Genomic DNA, 17,311 nt, shown 5'->3' with positions numbered 1-17,311 from the left:
CACATTTTCAAAACTGCTGTGTTCATGAATGAATCCACTGAGTTATCTTAGTGTTCTAGTGACACTATATTTTGGCAATGGGTTTCTACACCTGCAAGCATCAGTTTCTACACCTGGCATCTAGCTTGGTAATTTTACTTCTACTTGCTAATGACATAAATGCATTGGTAGAACTGTTTTTGTTGTCAGGTTTGCTCGGCCGCTCTGCCTCCCTCACCTTTCCTACTGTTTCTTGTCCATTAACACCCTTTCCTACTGTCTCTTGCCCATTTACACTAATCACGTTCACCTGTTCCTCACTCCCTTATCACCAGCTGCACTTGATTAGGTCGCTCACTATATTACCTGGTTTCACTCCTCAGTCACTTGCCGGTTCGTTCTTGTCTCTAGGCCATTTTTTCTCCATGCTGTCTCGTTTTGTTTTTTTTCTTTTTGTATATTATTATTTCCTAGCCAGCTACTGTTTTGTGTTCCCCCCATGGACTGTTCCTCTGGACCGTGGCTCCACTCTCCCCTCCCAGGCAGGTCAATCATCTCTCTGTCTCCACCTTCAGTAACCATCATCACCACCGACCAGCCCAGGAGTGACCCAGCCTACGCAGCTCGGCCCAGCTCTCCATCTCCTCACCTCCTACTGTTGGTCAACACCCGGTTACTACTCATTGACAGGACTGCGCACTATTTCCCTCTGTGCATTTTGTTATTTCTCCTCATCACTGTACATAATAAATCACTGCTTGCATCGAAGTCGGCTACCTGGGTCCGCCTCTTTCCCGTTCGCTCACTGACAGGTGCGGACGGCACATAACATTTGTAGTCGGCTGTGATGTCCTCAAAGGTAGAGAAACCTGAGGTTAAAAACAAATCTTGTCTCTTCTCAGAAAAGCCTTGCATGCACATTTATAATAAATATGTAAACAAGTAAAACTGTTTACAAAAATTCAATTTTAGATTTTAAATTCTATTCTGGATTTTACAGGGAGCCAGTGGAGAGAAGCTAATATGGGAGAGATATGATCTCTCTTGCTAGTTCCTGTCAGTACTCTGGCTGCAGCATTTTGGATTAACTGGAGGCTTTTTAGGGAATTATTGGGACATCCTGATAGTAAAGAGTTACAGTAGTCCAGCCTGGAAGTAACAAATGCATGGACCAGGTTTTCAGCATCACTTTGAGACAGGATGCTCCTGATTTTGGTGATATTGTGCAGGTGAAAGAATGCAGTTCTAGAGATTTGGTTTATGTGTGGTGATTTAAAGGACATATCCTGGTCAAAAATGACTCCAAGGTTCCTTACAGTAGTACTGGAGGCCAGAGCTATTTCACCTAGAGTAACTATATGGTTAGACAGCAGATTTCTAAGACTTTCAGGCCTAATGACTAAACCAAGATAAAAATCGCTGCAGAGAAGCACAGACATCTGTCAGATCCCTATAGGAGCAGTACATAATGAGCACTGCAGGGACTTTTGTTTAGGGAGAACTGCAAAAAGCTGAATAGGAAACAGATGAGCTGAAAATGACGGGTGGGGCGGAGGGTGTGGATGGGGGCTGTACAGCAAAGTCTGACAGCGGGTCTTTAAACTAAGCAGAGCTGCTTCAAGTATGGACGCTCATCAATGACAAAACCATGGAGTGGGTGCAAACAGTTTCCAAGGTGAGAACAAGTCAAGATACGAGGTCCCCTGTGCTTATTGTCCGGGTGCTGGATGTGGTTTTCCCCAGCCTCACCTGTTGCTCCCTGTCTTTCAGAAAGCTAGTAATCCACTGACAGGTTGTGGCAGGTACCGTGAGCTGGGTCAGTTTGGAGTGGAGGATGTCCGGGTTGATGGTGTTGAATGCTGAGCTGAAGTCCACAAAGAGGGCTCGTGCATAGGTCCCTGGTGAGTTGAGGTGTTGCAGGATGTAATGCAGTGTCATGTTCACTGTATCGTCCACTGACCTGTTTGCCCAGTAGGCAAACTGCAGGGGGTCTATGGTATATAAAGGGGAGAGTGGATATTGGTCTATAATTAGCTAGAACACCTGGGTCAAGAGTAGGCTTTTTGAGTAGAGGTTTAATTACAGCAGCCTTAAAAGCCTACAGAACATAGAGAGGTTAATCAGATCTAGTATGGACATGTTGAATAGGGGTAAAATGTCTTTGAGGATCCTGGTTGGGATGAGGTCTAAGAGACATGTCGATGATTTAGATCAACCAACTGTTGAAGTCAACTTACAGAGATCTATGGGAGAGAAGCAGTTTGAATATAAATTGGGCCTTACAGATGTTTCTAAAGCCACTAGACATCTGTGAAAGTTGTCTGAAGGATCTGTTAAATTATTTCTCTAATAGTTGTGATTTTATTTGTAAAGAAGCTCATGAAGTCATTACTGCTGAGATCTAAGGGAATATTAAGCTCAACAGCACTGTGGCTCTTTGTCAGAAAGAAACCTGTGATTGTTCTTATTTTCCTCTATCAGTGATGAATAGTATGCCATTCAGGCACTACAAAGGGCTTTTTATATGTTATTAAACTATCTTTCCAGGTTAAGAAAAAGTCTTCTGATTTAGTGGAGCACCACCTCCTTTCCAATTTTTGTTATTAAAAACAATTTGCGTGACTTGTCTCACCCCTGGGTAATTGGATTTCTGCTTAAAATCGATGAATGATCTCTAATGTTGTTTGCTTCATCCAAAGGTACCTTGGAGCCCCATCTGTCTGCCCTGCTGTGGATGGCCATGCTGGTGTCTCTGGCTATTGTAATCGTCTTGCCTCAACCTCATGGCATCCGAGCGCTCATTGCCGCCACCATCCTACGCCTGATTTTCTCTGTAGGCCTGGAGCCCACTTTGTTCCTGCTGGGGGCCTTCAATGTAAGGGTGCATCAGTGTTTTCAAAAAAACAATAATAATTATTATGAAACGTGACCCAGATATGGTTTACTGCCCAGTAGATGGTTGACTGCAACTTGCCTTGGTGCAACGGCACAGTCACATGCCAAACATTAATTAAACAGCACACTTAGTAATACTGGACTAGCACATAGTGCATAAACCTTGTGACTCCCAGTGCTGGAACATCAAACATTAAACCCATATTTTGCATTGAAGTTAACACACTGTTAAGTGTTGATGTCTGAATAACGATTGTTTGAAATGCTATGTTGTCTCTGTGTTTCCATTGTTCTTCAGTTATGTAACAAGGTCATCTTCCTGATGAGCTTTGTTGGGAACAGAGGAACCTTCACACGTGGCTACAAAGCCATGATCATGGATGTAGAGTTCCTGTACCACCTGCTCTACCTGATTATCTGCACCCTGGGGGTCTTCGTTCATGTCTTCTTTTACAGCTTGCTAGTATGTGAGCACACACACACAAAACATACAGTATAATCTCAACATGGTGGGGCAGTGGTTAGCACTGTTGCCTCACAGCAAGAAGGTTCTGGGTTTGAGCACCAGCCAACCCGGTGCCTTTCTCTGCGGAATTTGCTTGTTCTCCCTGTGCCTGTGTGGGTTCTCTCCGGGTACCCCGGCTTCTTCCCACAGTCCAAAGACATGCAGCTTAGGTTGATTGGCAACTCTAAATTGCCCATAGGAGTGTGTGTGGTAGTCTGTCTCTGTGTCAGCCCTGTGATAGACTGGCGACCTCTCCAGGGTGTACCCCACCTATTGCCCAGTGTCAGGTGGGATTGGCTCCACCCCCCTTGCGACCCTGTTCAGGATAAGCGATATAGATAATGGATGGATGGATAGGTGCATAATCTTAACCCTGTATACACATGGACAAAGACACCCAAGCAAGTGGTATGCTGGAAACAGTTTCCAGCTTGTCCTGAATAGAAATGAAGATGGCATAGTGCACAGTTTTTCATTGTTAATTTGCACTAATCCAAAAACACATGAAATTAAAAACAGGATTTACATGCTTACAAAGGTACATACTGTATGTTCTCTGCCAACCTTAATAACTATGAGATGTTGGCAAGGATATTTAAATAAAGGCTATGATCCAAACAAAAAATAGATTCTTTGTCTACTGTAGCCTTTATTAGCCCACATGCTCACATTTGTGCACACACGCCCTTCTGTATTTTTCATGCATGTTTTCCACACATGTACTGTACATCTCTCTGAATCCTTCCTCTTCCCAGCTCTTTGATCTGGTTTACCGAGAAGAGACCTTACTGAACGTAATCAAGAGTGTGACCCGCAATGGCCGCTCCATTGTTCTGACAGCCGTCCTGGCTCTTATCCTTGTCTACCTCTTTTCCATTGTGGGTTATATCTTCTTCAAAGATGATTTCATTTTGGCTGTCGACAGGATACCCAACAAAACACTAGGTATGTTGAAATACAGGCTTCTCTTTCTCCATACTGGGATACTCATGTCCTCCCTAACTCAAACACACACACACACACACACACACACTGGGTTTTCATTCCTTGTGGGGACTTTACATTGACTTACATTCATTTCCTATAGACTTATCCTAACCTTAACCTAACACCTAACCCTCACTCTAACCTTAAACCATGTTGCCACCCTAAAATTCAGTGATTGCCAAGTCCCCACAATGTGAGTGTGTTCCCCATATTGTAAGTAAAACTAAGGCACAAATACACTGATCTCTGTTAAAAGAAATGTATTTTAAATGAAGTTAACAAATACAAAGTGTGTGTATTCAGAAAAACTTAATGTTTGATTCACAAAGGTAAAACCTGTACAAAGTGTGCAGTTGCATAAAGCTTTGTGTTCCCAACTGAACAGAGCATGGAGCCAGTATGGTGGGAGAGTTATTCTCTGGTGGAGTGTGTCAGAAAGAAAATGCAGAAAACTGTTCAGCGGAGGCCGTGATGGATGGTGGGTACACAAAAGTCAAAGGTAACTCTCGGTATGTTTGACTAGGGTGGAGGATGGATGATGAGGTTGAAAAGTTCTTTTAAGTTTTAAGGAGTATGATCAGGAGATTACTATGTGTGTGTGAGAGAGATTGTGTGCTTATGTCTTTCTTTGTCTGTGCCTGCTTCAGTGTGTGTAAAGGTCTTCACAGACATCTGTCTCAGCCAGAGGAGATTCATCCCTCTGAGCTGTAAATCTGGGTGGCTGGGTGGTCATGGGCTTAAACCTGGCCTGGCCAAAGGGGGATATTCGATATTTAGGGAGCTGGGTCTAACACCTCGGGGTTAAGACTCCTTATGGGGTATTTACTAAAGTTTTGTGACTCCTTTTTTGGCAATAAATAGTGGAATTGCGTGTTCATATTTACTAAGGAGTCACAGTGGAGTTCTGTGCCAGAGAAAAGAGGGTGTTGGTAAATTGCAATTGTAAATCACTCACCAGAGGAGAATCTGACAGACTTTTACAGACTTTAAGGTCAAACCATGCTTCAGTTACCAAATGAAATAAAAAATGACTTTACTGGCAGGAGATAACATGACTGCAGCTCCAAATTATGTTTGTTGATTTCTTCAACCATGTTAAAGTTCAGCCACTGTAAGACTTTCATACATGATTCCTCTCAGGCCACACAAGTGCTATACATGCACCAGAGGAGGTGTATTCAAATGAACACAGCTGCAGCACATTTACATCATTCATGTTGGTAAATCTGGTACATCTGACGGTAATTTTTGACAGGTTAGTACATACTCCCTCTTGTGCATTTTAGAGGGCTGAGCCTAAGACCTGATGTAGGGGCCTAGGGTTGAAAGGTTAAGAATTAATTGCCCTCAGCTGCAAACAGGTGGATTGGGAGGATGGGTGTTGTTCAGTGATGGTGCAGAGGGCTTCTCTTTGCAAACAGTGACCTCTTGTAAACTGACCTTCATGGGAAAATTCTCCAATCAAAGATGATCACATGTGCCACCTTAAAACTGATCAGCTAACTGTGTCAAATCCTCAACCCGCCTGGAACCTGACTTCCAGGCGGGTTCCAGGTAGACTTCCCTATCCATCACCACAAGGATCTTAAATTATGGTAGTCTGGTGACTTGTTCTTTGTGTGGATGGTTTGGGAACATTCTCGGTGTCAATTTCCCCTCACAGGCTCTTGACAGGATTGATTCAGTAATCCAATAATACTATGTAAAAGGGTATGAAGTGCATATAGTTATGGTAGTAAACTGGATTGTAACTCTTCTATTTTTATTGTATCTGTTTTCCCAGGTTAATAAATTTAAATTTGAAAGTATCATGAATGAATAATTATCATGCAGCTGACTAATCAGCCTATATAGAGGAACTGACCATCTGACAGTAATGGTATGTCTCCATAGGTTCCCTTGCCATCCAGCCATCAGCAGTGGTGATTGAGGACAAGGAGCGGACATGTGACTCCCTGCTCATGTGCATTGTCACAGTATTGAGTCATGGCCTCAGGAGTGGAGGAGGTGTTGGAGACGTCCTGAGGAAGCCATCCAAAGAGGTAAAAATGACAGGAATGTAACAAAACAGGAAGAAATTACACCCAAGTTAGGTTTAGATTTCGAGTGTAAAAAAACAGTATCATTAAATGTCCAAAATAGTCTTTTTTTCCTTATGGCTTTCAAGTTGTTGTCTGCGATCTTTCAGATTCTGGTAAATTTTTATACTTTAACAGCAAAATGCAACATGCATCAAACATGCTTGCTCAACCCCACCCCCCCACTGTGCACACAAAGATCAAATTAAAATAACTTAACTAAAAGTAGAATAATAAGGGTATTTATGTTTAAGGAGGCCCTGACAGAATCTTCATAATGTGTATTTAATGTTCTGCTAAAAGTACATTACACATTTGACCAAGTAAGCAAAAAATATTGAAATAATAAATCAATTAATCGAGAAAATAATTAGAAATAATAGATATAAGTTTGCCTTCCTCAGAAGGAAGGCAAACTCATACAGACCTAAATAAACTTTAGTTAGCTTAACATTTGTGTGAATTCTCTGTAATGTTTTCAGTTGTGTTCAACACATATGGATGACTTCTGTACAACTGGATGGTACCCTGTATGCAGACGGGCACCATGGGCTCCATATTTACATAATATAACTTTTATTCCTTAAAGTATATTAGATTTTTTTTATTTTAGGTAAATCTTAGTACATTTTTAGCATGGGAACTTTGCCTTCATTGTCTCAGATGTTTAGAAGAATTTGGAGTTCAGTCTAGTCTGCACATGAGAAAATAAATACTTTTAAGTGGTTCTTAACCAAAACAAACATTTGTAACATTAGAAAAGCAAAGCTGTAAACATCTTCTGTGAGTAATATAGTAACAGTTTAGTAGGGTAAGTGTGTGATATCTGATGATTAGCTCACTGAGTTTCCTCCCTTTGATTTGAATAGGAGCCCCTGTTCACAGCCAGAGTGATCTATGACCTGCTCTTCTTCTTCATGGTCATCATTATTGTCCTCAACCTCATCTTTGGTGTCATCATCGATACATTTGCTGACCTGAGGAGTGAGAAACAGAAGAAAGAGGAGATCCTGAAGACAACATGTTTTATATGTGGTGAGAGATTAACTAAATATCAATTGTTTTTATGCATGGTGATGAATAAAGAAACATTTGTAAGACTGAGTCACTTTCTTGCTCACCTTTTTTAAGCCATTTGGCATACTCAGCAGTTAAGGACTGTCGTTCGACAACATTATGGCAATGTGACTCATGACCTCCAACATATATTTTCCTGTCTTTTTTCCCATCATTGCTATATTGTAGTCGCACGCCCTTCTTAGAATTTAATAAAGCGGAAATGTCTTAATGTTCCATTTGAGTCAAAGCTGCAATTGATATTTGACACACTGCTGTGTAGAACTGATGCACAGCACAATTAGTAGGTGTGAATGCCTAGGCTTGCATATGATGACGAAATTAAGAGAAATCAAACAAGTGGTCTGCTGCTGTGCCTGCTGTTGCACGAGCGTGTGACTGCTGTGATGCAGCTTCGCATCAGGGCTTTGTGCAACATAGGGGCTGTTTTTCTGGGTAGTATAAACAACTAAACGCCTCCTCTTCCCAGAATGAATGATTAGTCATGGCAGGTGCTGCTGTGGAGGAGGAGTGTTTCTTCCTGTTGCCATGTGGGTCTTGACCATGTTAGACTGTGCACTCACTCAAACACTGGCCTCATCCATCACTAAACAGACACTGGCATTGCATCTGAACAATCTTGGTCAGTTGTGGTTTTTGGTTCTGGTTTGTGTTGGGTAACAATATTAAGGGTTATTCCTCTTTTGCAAATGCACTTCAAGAACATGTATTATTTACAGGGATTTGGTGTTGCAAAGTCTGTGAACATTTTTAGATGATCCTCACCTCTCATTCCCTCATGATCCCACTTCCTCTTGTTTTTTCAGTCATCAGTCAACCTCATTTATGTCACATGAGCGTTTATGTAACATTGCAACACATAGTGTATTTCTTCATTTTTCCAAAGAAGTGAGAGCATTGGGTTTATTTTCTCTCTCTCTCTCTCTCTTTGTACGTGTATGTGTGTCCTGCATTCTTAGGCTTGGAGAGAGACAAGTTTGACAATAAGACTGTCACCTTTGAGGAACACATCAAAGTTGAGCACAACATGTGGCATTATCTGTTCTTCATTGTCCTGGTGAAGGTCAAGGACTCGACAGAGTACACTGGCCCTGAGAGCTACGTGGCCGAAATGATCAGGGTAAGGATGTTGTCATGCACAATGCATTTGACTTTTTAACAGTTCAGAAGTCACACTTACAATCAAAACCATATTAAGGGACTCACTGTTGCTAAAATGAATAAATAAAATACACCAGCTCTATACAAATCCTCTACTCAGAAATATAGTTCTGTCTACACCAAACTGTTCTTGTGCCTGTGTCTCCAGGGATCAGGTTTATATGTGTTTGGACAGAATTGGCATATGCACACCTGTGTAATTAATCTTTTTATTATATGTTTTTACTATATATCACAACTGATTCACTAACCTTGGCCATTTGACAAACGTGTAAACCATAAAGCAAGTTAATTGTTTTGATTGTTGCGTCATGCTCACAGGTTGTGGGCAATTAGAAGCATTTGTAACTGCCAAAGGAAAGCCCCTTCTTAAGTGTCTGCTTTTCTGACGCATTTGTGCTACTGTCAGTTTCTGACACTGTTTCTCATTAGATGTTACTTAGCCCACTTCACTGCCTTTTGCCTTGAACTGCTGCCCTCAGTCTTGTGAGGAACCAGCTGATGTGGGATTAATCTCCATCCCCTCTCCCATTAACCCTGCAAATGAGTTTGTCATGTGTGTTCTGACCAACAGGTTAGGGGACAGAATGAGTAGAATCAGGCACATGTGGTGCAAAAGACCCCAGTGACCCATCAGCTGACTATATATCTTGTAAACTGTGGTTTCTCTTCTTAATGAAAATTTTCAGCCATACACTTACCCTTTTATTTTTCACTAGGGTTATATAACCCTAGTTTTGTTTTCTTTGTATTTTACCTCTTTAACATATAGATAGATAGATAGATAGTACACTATATACAGATGTATATAGTATATGTGTATATATAGTACACATTATTTTACCCTACTATTTGTAGTATAGTTTTGCATTGTCAAGTATTGAACTAAAAAAAAATACAAAGGTTTACAAACTCAAGCTGCATACTAGGACATAGAGTGGGTCATCTCCCAACCAGAGGGTTGTTGGTTTGAATCCCGGCTTCTCCAGTTGAGCAAGATGCTGAACCCCAAGTCGCTCCTGGTGGCTGGTGTGTGTGTGTGAATGCTTGTTTTTGTGAATGGGTGAATGTAAAATAGTATAAAAGTGCTTTGAGTGTGCTTCATTACATAGAAAAGTGCTGTACAAATACAAGACCACTCCCAACAACAGGACAAAATTGTGTTAAAATTATGAATTTACTTTGTTCTGTGTGTTGCTGCTGCAAGCTTATACAGCTTTATCTGACAGTATTTACTAAATATTCACATCAGAAACGTGATTTATTAGTCCACTTTTTTCAATCTTTACTGCCACTCTCCCACTGTGTTTCAGTTTATTTGATGCTGCAATAATGTGGAAGAAGCAACAGAACAGAAGGGGGCGTACAAGTCAGACTACTCTATCAATGACTGGGACTGACGTCAATGGCGAAGGGCTCTGGGTGAACTGTCACGTCTCAGATGTAAAAAGATGATGCTGGGCTCTCACTCACTGCCCTAATTTGCACTGCATGCACCACTGTGAGACCCCCAAGCTTTAGGAGCTCCTTTGAAACATTCAAAGCCGAAGACAATCAAAGCATTTTTATCTGAATTTAGCAACAAAAAAAAAAGCTTAAATTATATCTGCCTTTGTCTATTTGGATTGGTGATATTTTTTGGCATTTATTTGTGTATTTGTAGACTGAGTGGGCTGTCAGCTCGTCAGGTGGCTTGTGGCATTACTGTGACGTTTTCTGTTGCTGTTTTAACCGCACAGCATCCTGTTTCTCAGTCACGGCCCGTGCGGTTTTAATAATGAAAAACTACTTCCGTCATTTCCAATGAACCAGCGTGATCTATTGTTTTATGTCGTGCCTGCACTTGTCAGTTTACTGGAAGTGCTTTCATTTGTAAACACTGGGGATGGAAAGAGGACTTGGCCGCTGGTGACAGTCTTCAGACAAACACATGTGCCTTTGGCCTGTGTGCAGAACCCAAAAAGGGGAAATGGTCTCTGTCATGTCTAGTTTTGTTTGTTTGTGTGTGCAGAACCCAAAAAGGGGAAATGACCTCTGTCATGTCTAGTTTTGTTTGCTTGTTGGTTTTGTTTTTTGTTTTTGTTTTTTTAGTATTATAACTGTAATTACTTCTTTAGTGCAAACTAAAGTGCTGTAATGGTAGAACTTTCCCTTTATCACACAGCATTGCCCGTGCATACTGTAGAAATCTCACGTCCTCCAACCAATTTCTTTGGATGTTCAGAGATTGAGGTGTAAACGGTGGGGTGACAGGACTTTTCCTGTGTTTGCTCCCAAATTGTGGAATGCCTTACCACCAGAGATCCTATCCATTTCTGACCAAGCAATTTTTAAACTTTTATACAAAGCAGAGCTCTAACATTTTTAATCTTTCTTTAGTAGTGATGTATATTCTTTTACTCTCTTCATTCTTACTGTGGTTTTACTTAATTTGACTAAATAGGGAAGCATTTTGGTCAGTGTTGGTTGTGATTAATGTGATATAGAAATACATTTTTGATTAGATTTGACGGGCAAAAAGAAATATGTGTATTAAAAATAAGTAAGTATATTGACTAAAGCTGGGACTGTGTTCAGATACACTACTGTAAGTGTATGTGTGTTGGGGGAGGGTGCAGGTAAACTAGGTAAACACAGCCTCTGCCTCTTTGCATTCAGGAAATGGAGCTTGCACACAACAGTCTTCTCCCCCTTTCAGAATGAGTGTATGTTGCTCATTATCTTACTGTTGTGTGATTCCCCTCGGGCTGCCTCTGACCCAGGATTGGTTTGTGGTTTGGATTGCCACCTCACTTGCCCCTATGTCTCTAAAATCAACCACTGAAACCTAGGGACTTTTCCAGACTAGTTCTTCAGTACTGTACTGTTTCTAGCCAGTGATCTCAGCAGCTACACAGCATCCTCTCTTTTCATTTATGCTGCATGAGGACTGATAGTTGTGCTGATTGAGAGCACATAACAATACAGTAGGTGTGTGGGATGTGTGTTTATGCTGTGAAGATGCCTTCACATGACCCTGGCTGACTTGGAAGTAGGAGCAGGTAGCACACAATGGCATGTGATGGTCAAGTGATAGAGGAGAGAAGTGTGAAACAATGCAGCCCACGAGCCTTTAGGGTTGTTTCAACACGGTCAGTCCTGAGCTGGCTGCTGCCTTTATCTTTCTATCACTTTTACGTATGTATACACATACAATAAAGTCTCAAAAGTATTTTTGTTCATATTATAATACATACCTTTTAACTATATATTAATTCTATTAATCAGAAAAACGTATAAGATTGTAGTCCTTGTTTATTTGGTGACATCTGTGCTTCATGATGCAGCAAACACTTTGTACAGTTCAGTGTCAGAAATACAACAGGAGAGCAATCGATGTGTCTGTTTATAGTGACGTAGTGACATCAGTCAAAAATATAGTAACCACCACGATTTCACCTGAAGTGTTCCACAAAATGAAGACCCCTGGTCACAAACTGTTTGAATTCCTCCCCTCTGGACACCGCTGCAGGTCACTGTACACCAAAATAACCAGACACAAGAACAGTTTCTTCCCCCGGGCCATCATTTTGATGAACACTTAACCCAGTATGGCAGGACCCAGCAATCACCACAGAGCAATAAACTGTAAATATAACCATTGTAGCGTGTCGTCTCACAGAAAGAAGGTTCCAGGTTTGAGCCCTGGTTGACCTGGTGCCTTTCTGTGTGGAGTCTGCATGTTCTCCCTGTGCCTGCGTGGGTTCTCTCTGGGTACTCCAGCTTCCTCCCACAGTCCAGAGACATGCAGCTTAGGTTGACTGGAGACTCTCTTGCCCCTAGGAATGAGTGTGAGTGTGTGTGGTTCATCTATGTGCCCTGTGACAGACTGGCGACCTGTCCAGGGTGTACCCCGCCTCTCACCCAGTGTCAGCTGGGATTGGCTCCAGCCCCCCACGACCCTATTCGGGAATAAGCAGTATAGATAATGGATGGATGGATATAACCATTGTACCTATCAATCTGCACATTTGTGCATAATGTGTGTGTGTGTGTGTGTGTGTGTGTATATTCTCTTTTTTCTACTTTCTCCTATTTGTCCTCATTTGTCTCCCATTATTTCTCCTACTGATTGCATATTTTTCCTATTTGAATACACAAAGATTGGTTGATTTGATTGATTTATCCTTGAGATGTGTCCGGATTTTTTAATTTTATTTATTTTTTGGCCACCAGTGGAAAACTGAAGTGATTGGAAATAGTTTAGAAAAGCACACACCTGTGTATATAAGATCCCACAATTCCCATTGTATGTCTTTGTCCTTACAGGTAATTGAGTGAAGATGTAGGCAAAATTGGCACTACAAGTAAAGTGTACAAGCACTGAAGAGGTCTGAATACTTTCTGGAGCCACTGTACATAAAAATAACACTTAGCTGACAGTGCTGACCCAGTTTCAGTTTACACCATCAACCACATTGTAAAAATGTGTGCCCATGTCAAAGGAGAAATCACTACTACAGCCAGTTTTTAAAAAGCATTCTCTAAATTCTGACCCTCCACCTCACTCCTCAAGAAATGTCATTACCCACATAACTGCAGCAACAGAAAACCCAGCTACTGTGGCTGCTTGATTTCAGCTTCTTGTTTATGCTTCAATAGGAGCATTAAGAACTGTGTGTGTATTTCAGCCAGGCAATGTGAATAAAAAATATGGAAGTTTGCTTCTTTGACTTAAGTGACAGATTTTTGTAAGATTGCCAATTTGTTTGTGTGCATGGTAAGACTAGACAATACCGGAAACATGTCACCGGTAAGTGACTTGCCTGTTAGTGCCCTGATATTCCATGTACGGAAAGTCCCTCTTGATTAGTCTGACTCTGCTTTCTACGTAGGCTTTGAATCATTGTGCACAGACACAGAGACAAAACCGGGCCTGTGGCGAAAAGCACATATCAAATAGTGATTGGCAGTTGAACACACATGATGCAGTTTGCTTTTAATATGTGAAGCAATTTCCACTGTGCTGAACCAAAACCATCTACTTAAAACTGCTCAGCTTATAGCAGACTGAGGAATGTGCCATAGAGAATCTGATAAATCAGTCTCATTATGTCATGATGTACTTACTGGCTCTAACCATCCGGATTTCTGTGTTCCAGGAGCACAACTTGGATTGGTTCCCACGGATGCGGGCCATGTCCTTGGTCAGCAGTGATGCAGAGGGAGAGCAGAATGAGATCAGAAACCTGCAGGAGAAACTGGAATCCACCATGAAACTGGTGTCCAACCTCTCGGGCCAGCTGACCGAGCTCAAAGAGCAGGTTGGTCCAGCTAAAGTGAAACACTGACAGGGACTTTGGTGTCGCTGACGTCATTATGAAGAAAACATAAAGAGCGAGAGCAACGTGTTTCTGTAGATGTGGACGTAGTTTGCAGTTCGTTTGCTGTCGATTGTCCTTTAGATACAGAACTTGCTAAATTCAAAAGGCAAGTCATAGTTAGTCATAGTTCACAGTACAGCTCATTATGCTGTGAGACTGATTTCCATCAGTGAGTAATTGTCTATCTGTAGTGAATTTCTTTCTGACCTCTTGACCTTTTGGCTCAGGTTGGAGTATTTATTCATCTATTTATTGATTTATTTACTGAATACAGCTTTTCTCAATAGTTAAAAGAACAGAATTATAAATGTCCTTCAAAATATTTGCTTTTGATTAGACTGGCTAGTGAGAGAGTTATTTAGCAAGGGAATCATTTTAATCAAAAGACCTTTTTTCAGGGATTAAACTCAGATTTAAGTGCTTCTAAGCAGATGAGGAATACATTCTGCTGATACGGCATATAACAGCGATTGTATGCATAAAAAGGGTACAATTGCTGCAATCTACTGTTCCTAGTAAACACAATTGTAAAAATGGTCTTACCCTTGAAATGAGAACTATCTGTGAGGAAGTGAATGTTGGCGAGACATTTTGACCCAGACGGGGAAATGATCACCGTGTTGCGCTGTAGCATCAGTTACATGTCACTCTAGATTCAGTATTTGTACAGCCTGCCTTGAGTGAGCTTATCAAGAAAGACCTCAAAAGGTCTGATGGTGCAGATGCTTAAAAGTGACAGTTCATGAATTAACATTAGCTAGTTTCTGAGGAATACTTTACATTGAGAATAAAGCACAAGAAGGAAAACTGCAACAAGCCTCATCTGCTTTGGCCTGATTTTTGTAAAGAAAGGTCTGTTGTTAACTGTGTTTAAACTGTCCACTAGATGTCTTTTAATGATATTTCTCTCTAACCCATCACTCTACACAGAATTATTTCTCGTGGAAGACTCATTCCAAGACCACTTTGTCTTCTCACTTTTCATATGGTTATGTTTCAATGTCAAGGTGCAGACTGTGAAAAAAGTTCATTCTTATCAGAAAACCCATCTGTGTTCCTGTTGGTATAAAGGTTAACACCTGTGTTATGACTCATGTCCATTGCTTGATCTCTGAAATTTCTTTTGACTGAGTTTCGGTATTAGTCGTTATTCTGCTGCTGCCGTCAGAAGATGCAGCAGTGTGGAGGACAAGGCTACTGCGATTTCAGAAGAATATGTTTCACTTCAGCAGTGTGCAGAGATTGTATAGCATTTGTTAGTTTCTCTTAGGTGATGTGAAGGAATGAAGTGACAAAGGCTATCGAGCAGAAACATTGCCAGCAGCAGAAGAGGACGTGTGTGCCAACAGAGGTACAGGTGGAATCATTTCTGTAAATATCTGTCCTTTCTCTGATCTTCAGATGACAGAACAAAGGAAACAGAAGCAGCGGATTGGCCTGTTGGGACACCCTCAGCATATGAACGTCAACCCCCAGCAGCCTGGGTAGAGTCAAGTGGCACAGCCCCCGAAGCAGCTCAGCATCTTTGTGCGTGTCTCGACGGAGCATGCTACCCATAATGTATACTGCACTGAGTGTGAACCTAACTTATAACGGTAGGGAAATACTGTAACATAGGTAGTCATAAGACGACATGTAGCTCTACCCCACACACGTTACTCTGACCAGTAACACTCACCCACCTCGTCTAGTTCAGTCCAGCTGGAATTGGTGCCAAATAAATTGGATTTCACGGCCTTTACTGGTTGAACTTGAAACATGATAACTTGACAGGAAGAGTTAGAGCCATTTGTTTTTCTGTTTTTATTTTAATGTTTTCTATTTATATTTCTTCCATAATGAGCAGTATTAAATGTCTTATTTTTGTATGTTGTGCAGTATATTAACTTAAATATGCAACTTCATTGGTGTGTGGATTTAAGCTCCATAAATTGCCTCATTTAAAGGTGTGGGCCAATATTTTTTGTCTGTATTAAATAAGGAGATGTCGACTGTCTTTACTTACACAAATATAAAGATAATATTTAATAAGCTGGCCTTTTCAGTTTTAGTTTTTATATCTTGAAAATGTGCATACTACTTGAGTGTCATTTGCACTTAATAGTATATTGTGTAAGAGCAATACATAGTGATAATTTCCTTTCACCTGTGTAAATCCAGTGGTGTCATATCTGCTAACTTATTTTATCAGTTTGCTTTCTTCTTGAATTTGGTTCTAAAGGACATTTAGTAAGTGTGACTTCTCTCTCAGATATACTACTTAACATAATTGTTTTCAGTTCCTGCTGTTACTGTTGGCTCAGGATTTACATACCTTTTACTTTTATAAACATAATTAGCACAATCCGTTCTGGTTTTTCAGCAGACTTGTTCCATTTGTGTCTGTTTTGTCCCCATTAAATTCTGATATGTTTGCTGCTGGTGCAGGGTTACTAACTTTTACATTCATGTTCACTGAAATCTATTAGTTCATTCATTCTTTAAAAATCTAAGCACTCTCAGTTTGCATATTATAAAGTAGAATTATTTATTAAATTTGATGTAATTATCCTTTACTGCATGTGTTTGTTTATTGTTGAGGTGATATTATAGAATTCCTATAAGTAATGGTGTATATAAAGTAAACCCTTAATGCGCTTAAAAACATTTAACAATCTTTTTTTTTTTAAGTGCATTTATACATTCTCGCACACTCAGCAGTCAGTGCACCTAAGATGACTCATTTTTCTTAGTACTGCTGTTGTACAGTTTTCTGTTCAGTAGATATATAAGCCAGTAAAATTAATCAGCCTGCCACAAACAGCCCGTATATATCGCTGATATAAATTTGAAAAATATGTAAAACTCATTGCACTTGAATATAGGAACACGGCAAACGGGTCCAATATGTATACTAAAAATAACATTTTAGTCACAACTATAATTTCCACTATTTACAATAACATGTTCCATATGAGTCAAATACACAAATCTCAGTATTTTCCAGTTCATAAATAAAACTAGGCCACATGATGACTTAGTCTTTGAGCTTTCAGAGAAAGGACCTCTGTCAACTGGAACCATCTACGTCTGAAACCAGCAGTACGAGTGTTTGTATCTGAGCAGTGGTAGAAAGTAACTAAGTACATTTACTAAAGTTCTGTACTTAAATACAGTTTTGAGGCCTCTGTCAAGTATTTTCATTTTGTGCTACTTCACAGTTCGACTTCACTACATTTCAGATGCAAATATTAGACTTTTTACTCCACTATATTTATTTTAAAACT

At 40.5% G+C, this 17,311-nt stretch overlaps 1 protein-coding gene across 1 annotated transcript in view; it reads left to right on the top strand.

The window, feature by feature from the left end:
* The window catches only part of itpr1b (inositol 1,4,5-trisphosphate receptor, type 1b), an 87,408-nt gene extending 70,808 nt beyond the window's left edge, over positions 1-16,600 (top strand). Inside the window, 9 exon segments of the mRNA XM_020593181.1 lie at positions 2,679-2,854; positions 3,173-3,337; positions 4,135-4,324; positions 4,752-4,844; positions 6,260-6,408; positions 7,314-7,479; positions 8,481-8,641; positions 13,824-13,985; positions 15,447-16,600. Of these exon segments, the coding sequence (XP_020448837.1) occupies positions 2,679-2,854; positions 3,173-3,337; positions 4,135-4,324; positions 4,752-4,844; positions 6,260-6,408; positions 7,314-7,479; positions 8,481-8,641; positions 13,824-13,985; positions 15,447-15,533 (1,349 nt within the window). The 3' untranslated portion in view covers positions 15,534-16,600.
* Positions 16,601-17,311: the final 711 nt, after the last annotated feature.

This window comes from Monopterus albus, unplaced genomic scaffold (assembly GCF_001952655.1).
Source record: "Monopterus albus unplaced genomic scaffold, M_albus_1.0 scaffold18.1, whole genome shotgun sequence".
NCBI classification, from domain to species: domain Eukaryota; kingdom Metazoa; phylum Chordata; class Actinopteri; order Synbranchiformes; family Synbranchidae; genus Monopterus; species Monopterus albus.
Note: the sequence above shows the minus strand (reverse complement) of the source record. Positions and strands in the feature narration are given on the sequence as shown.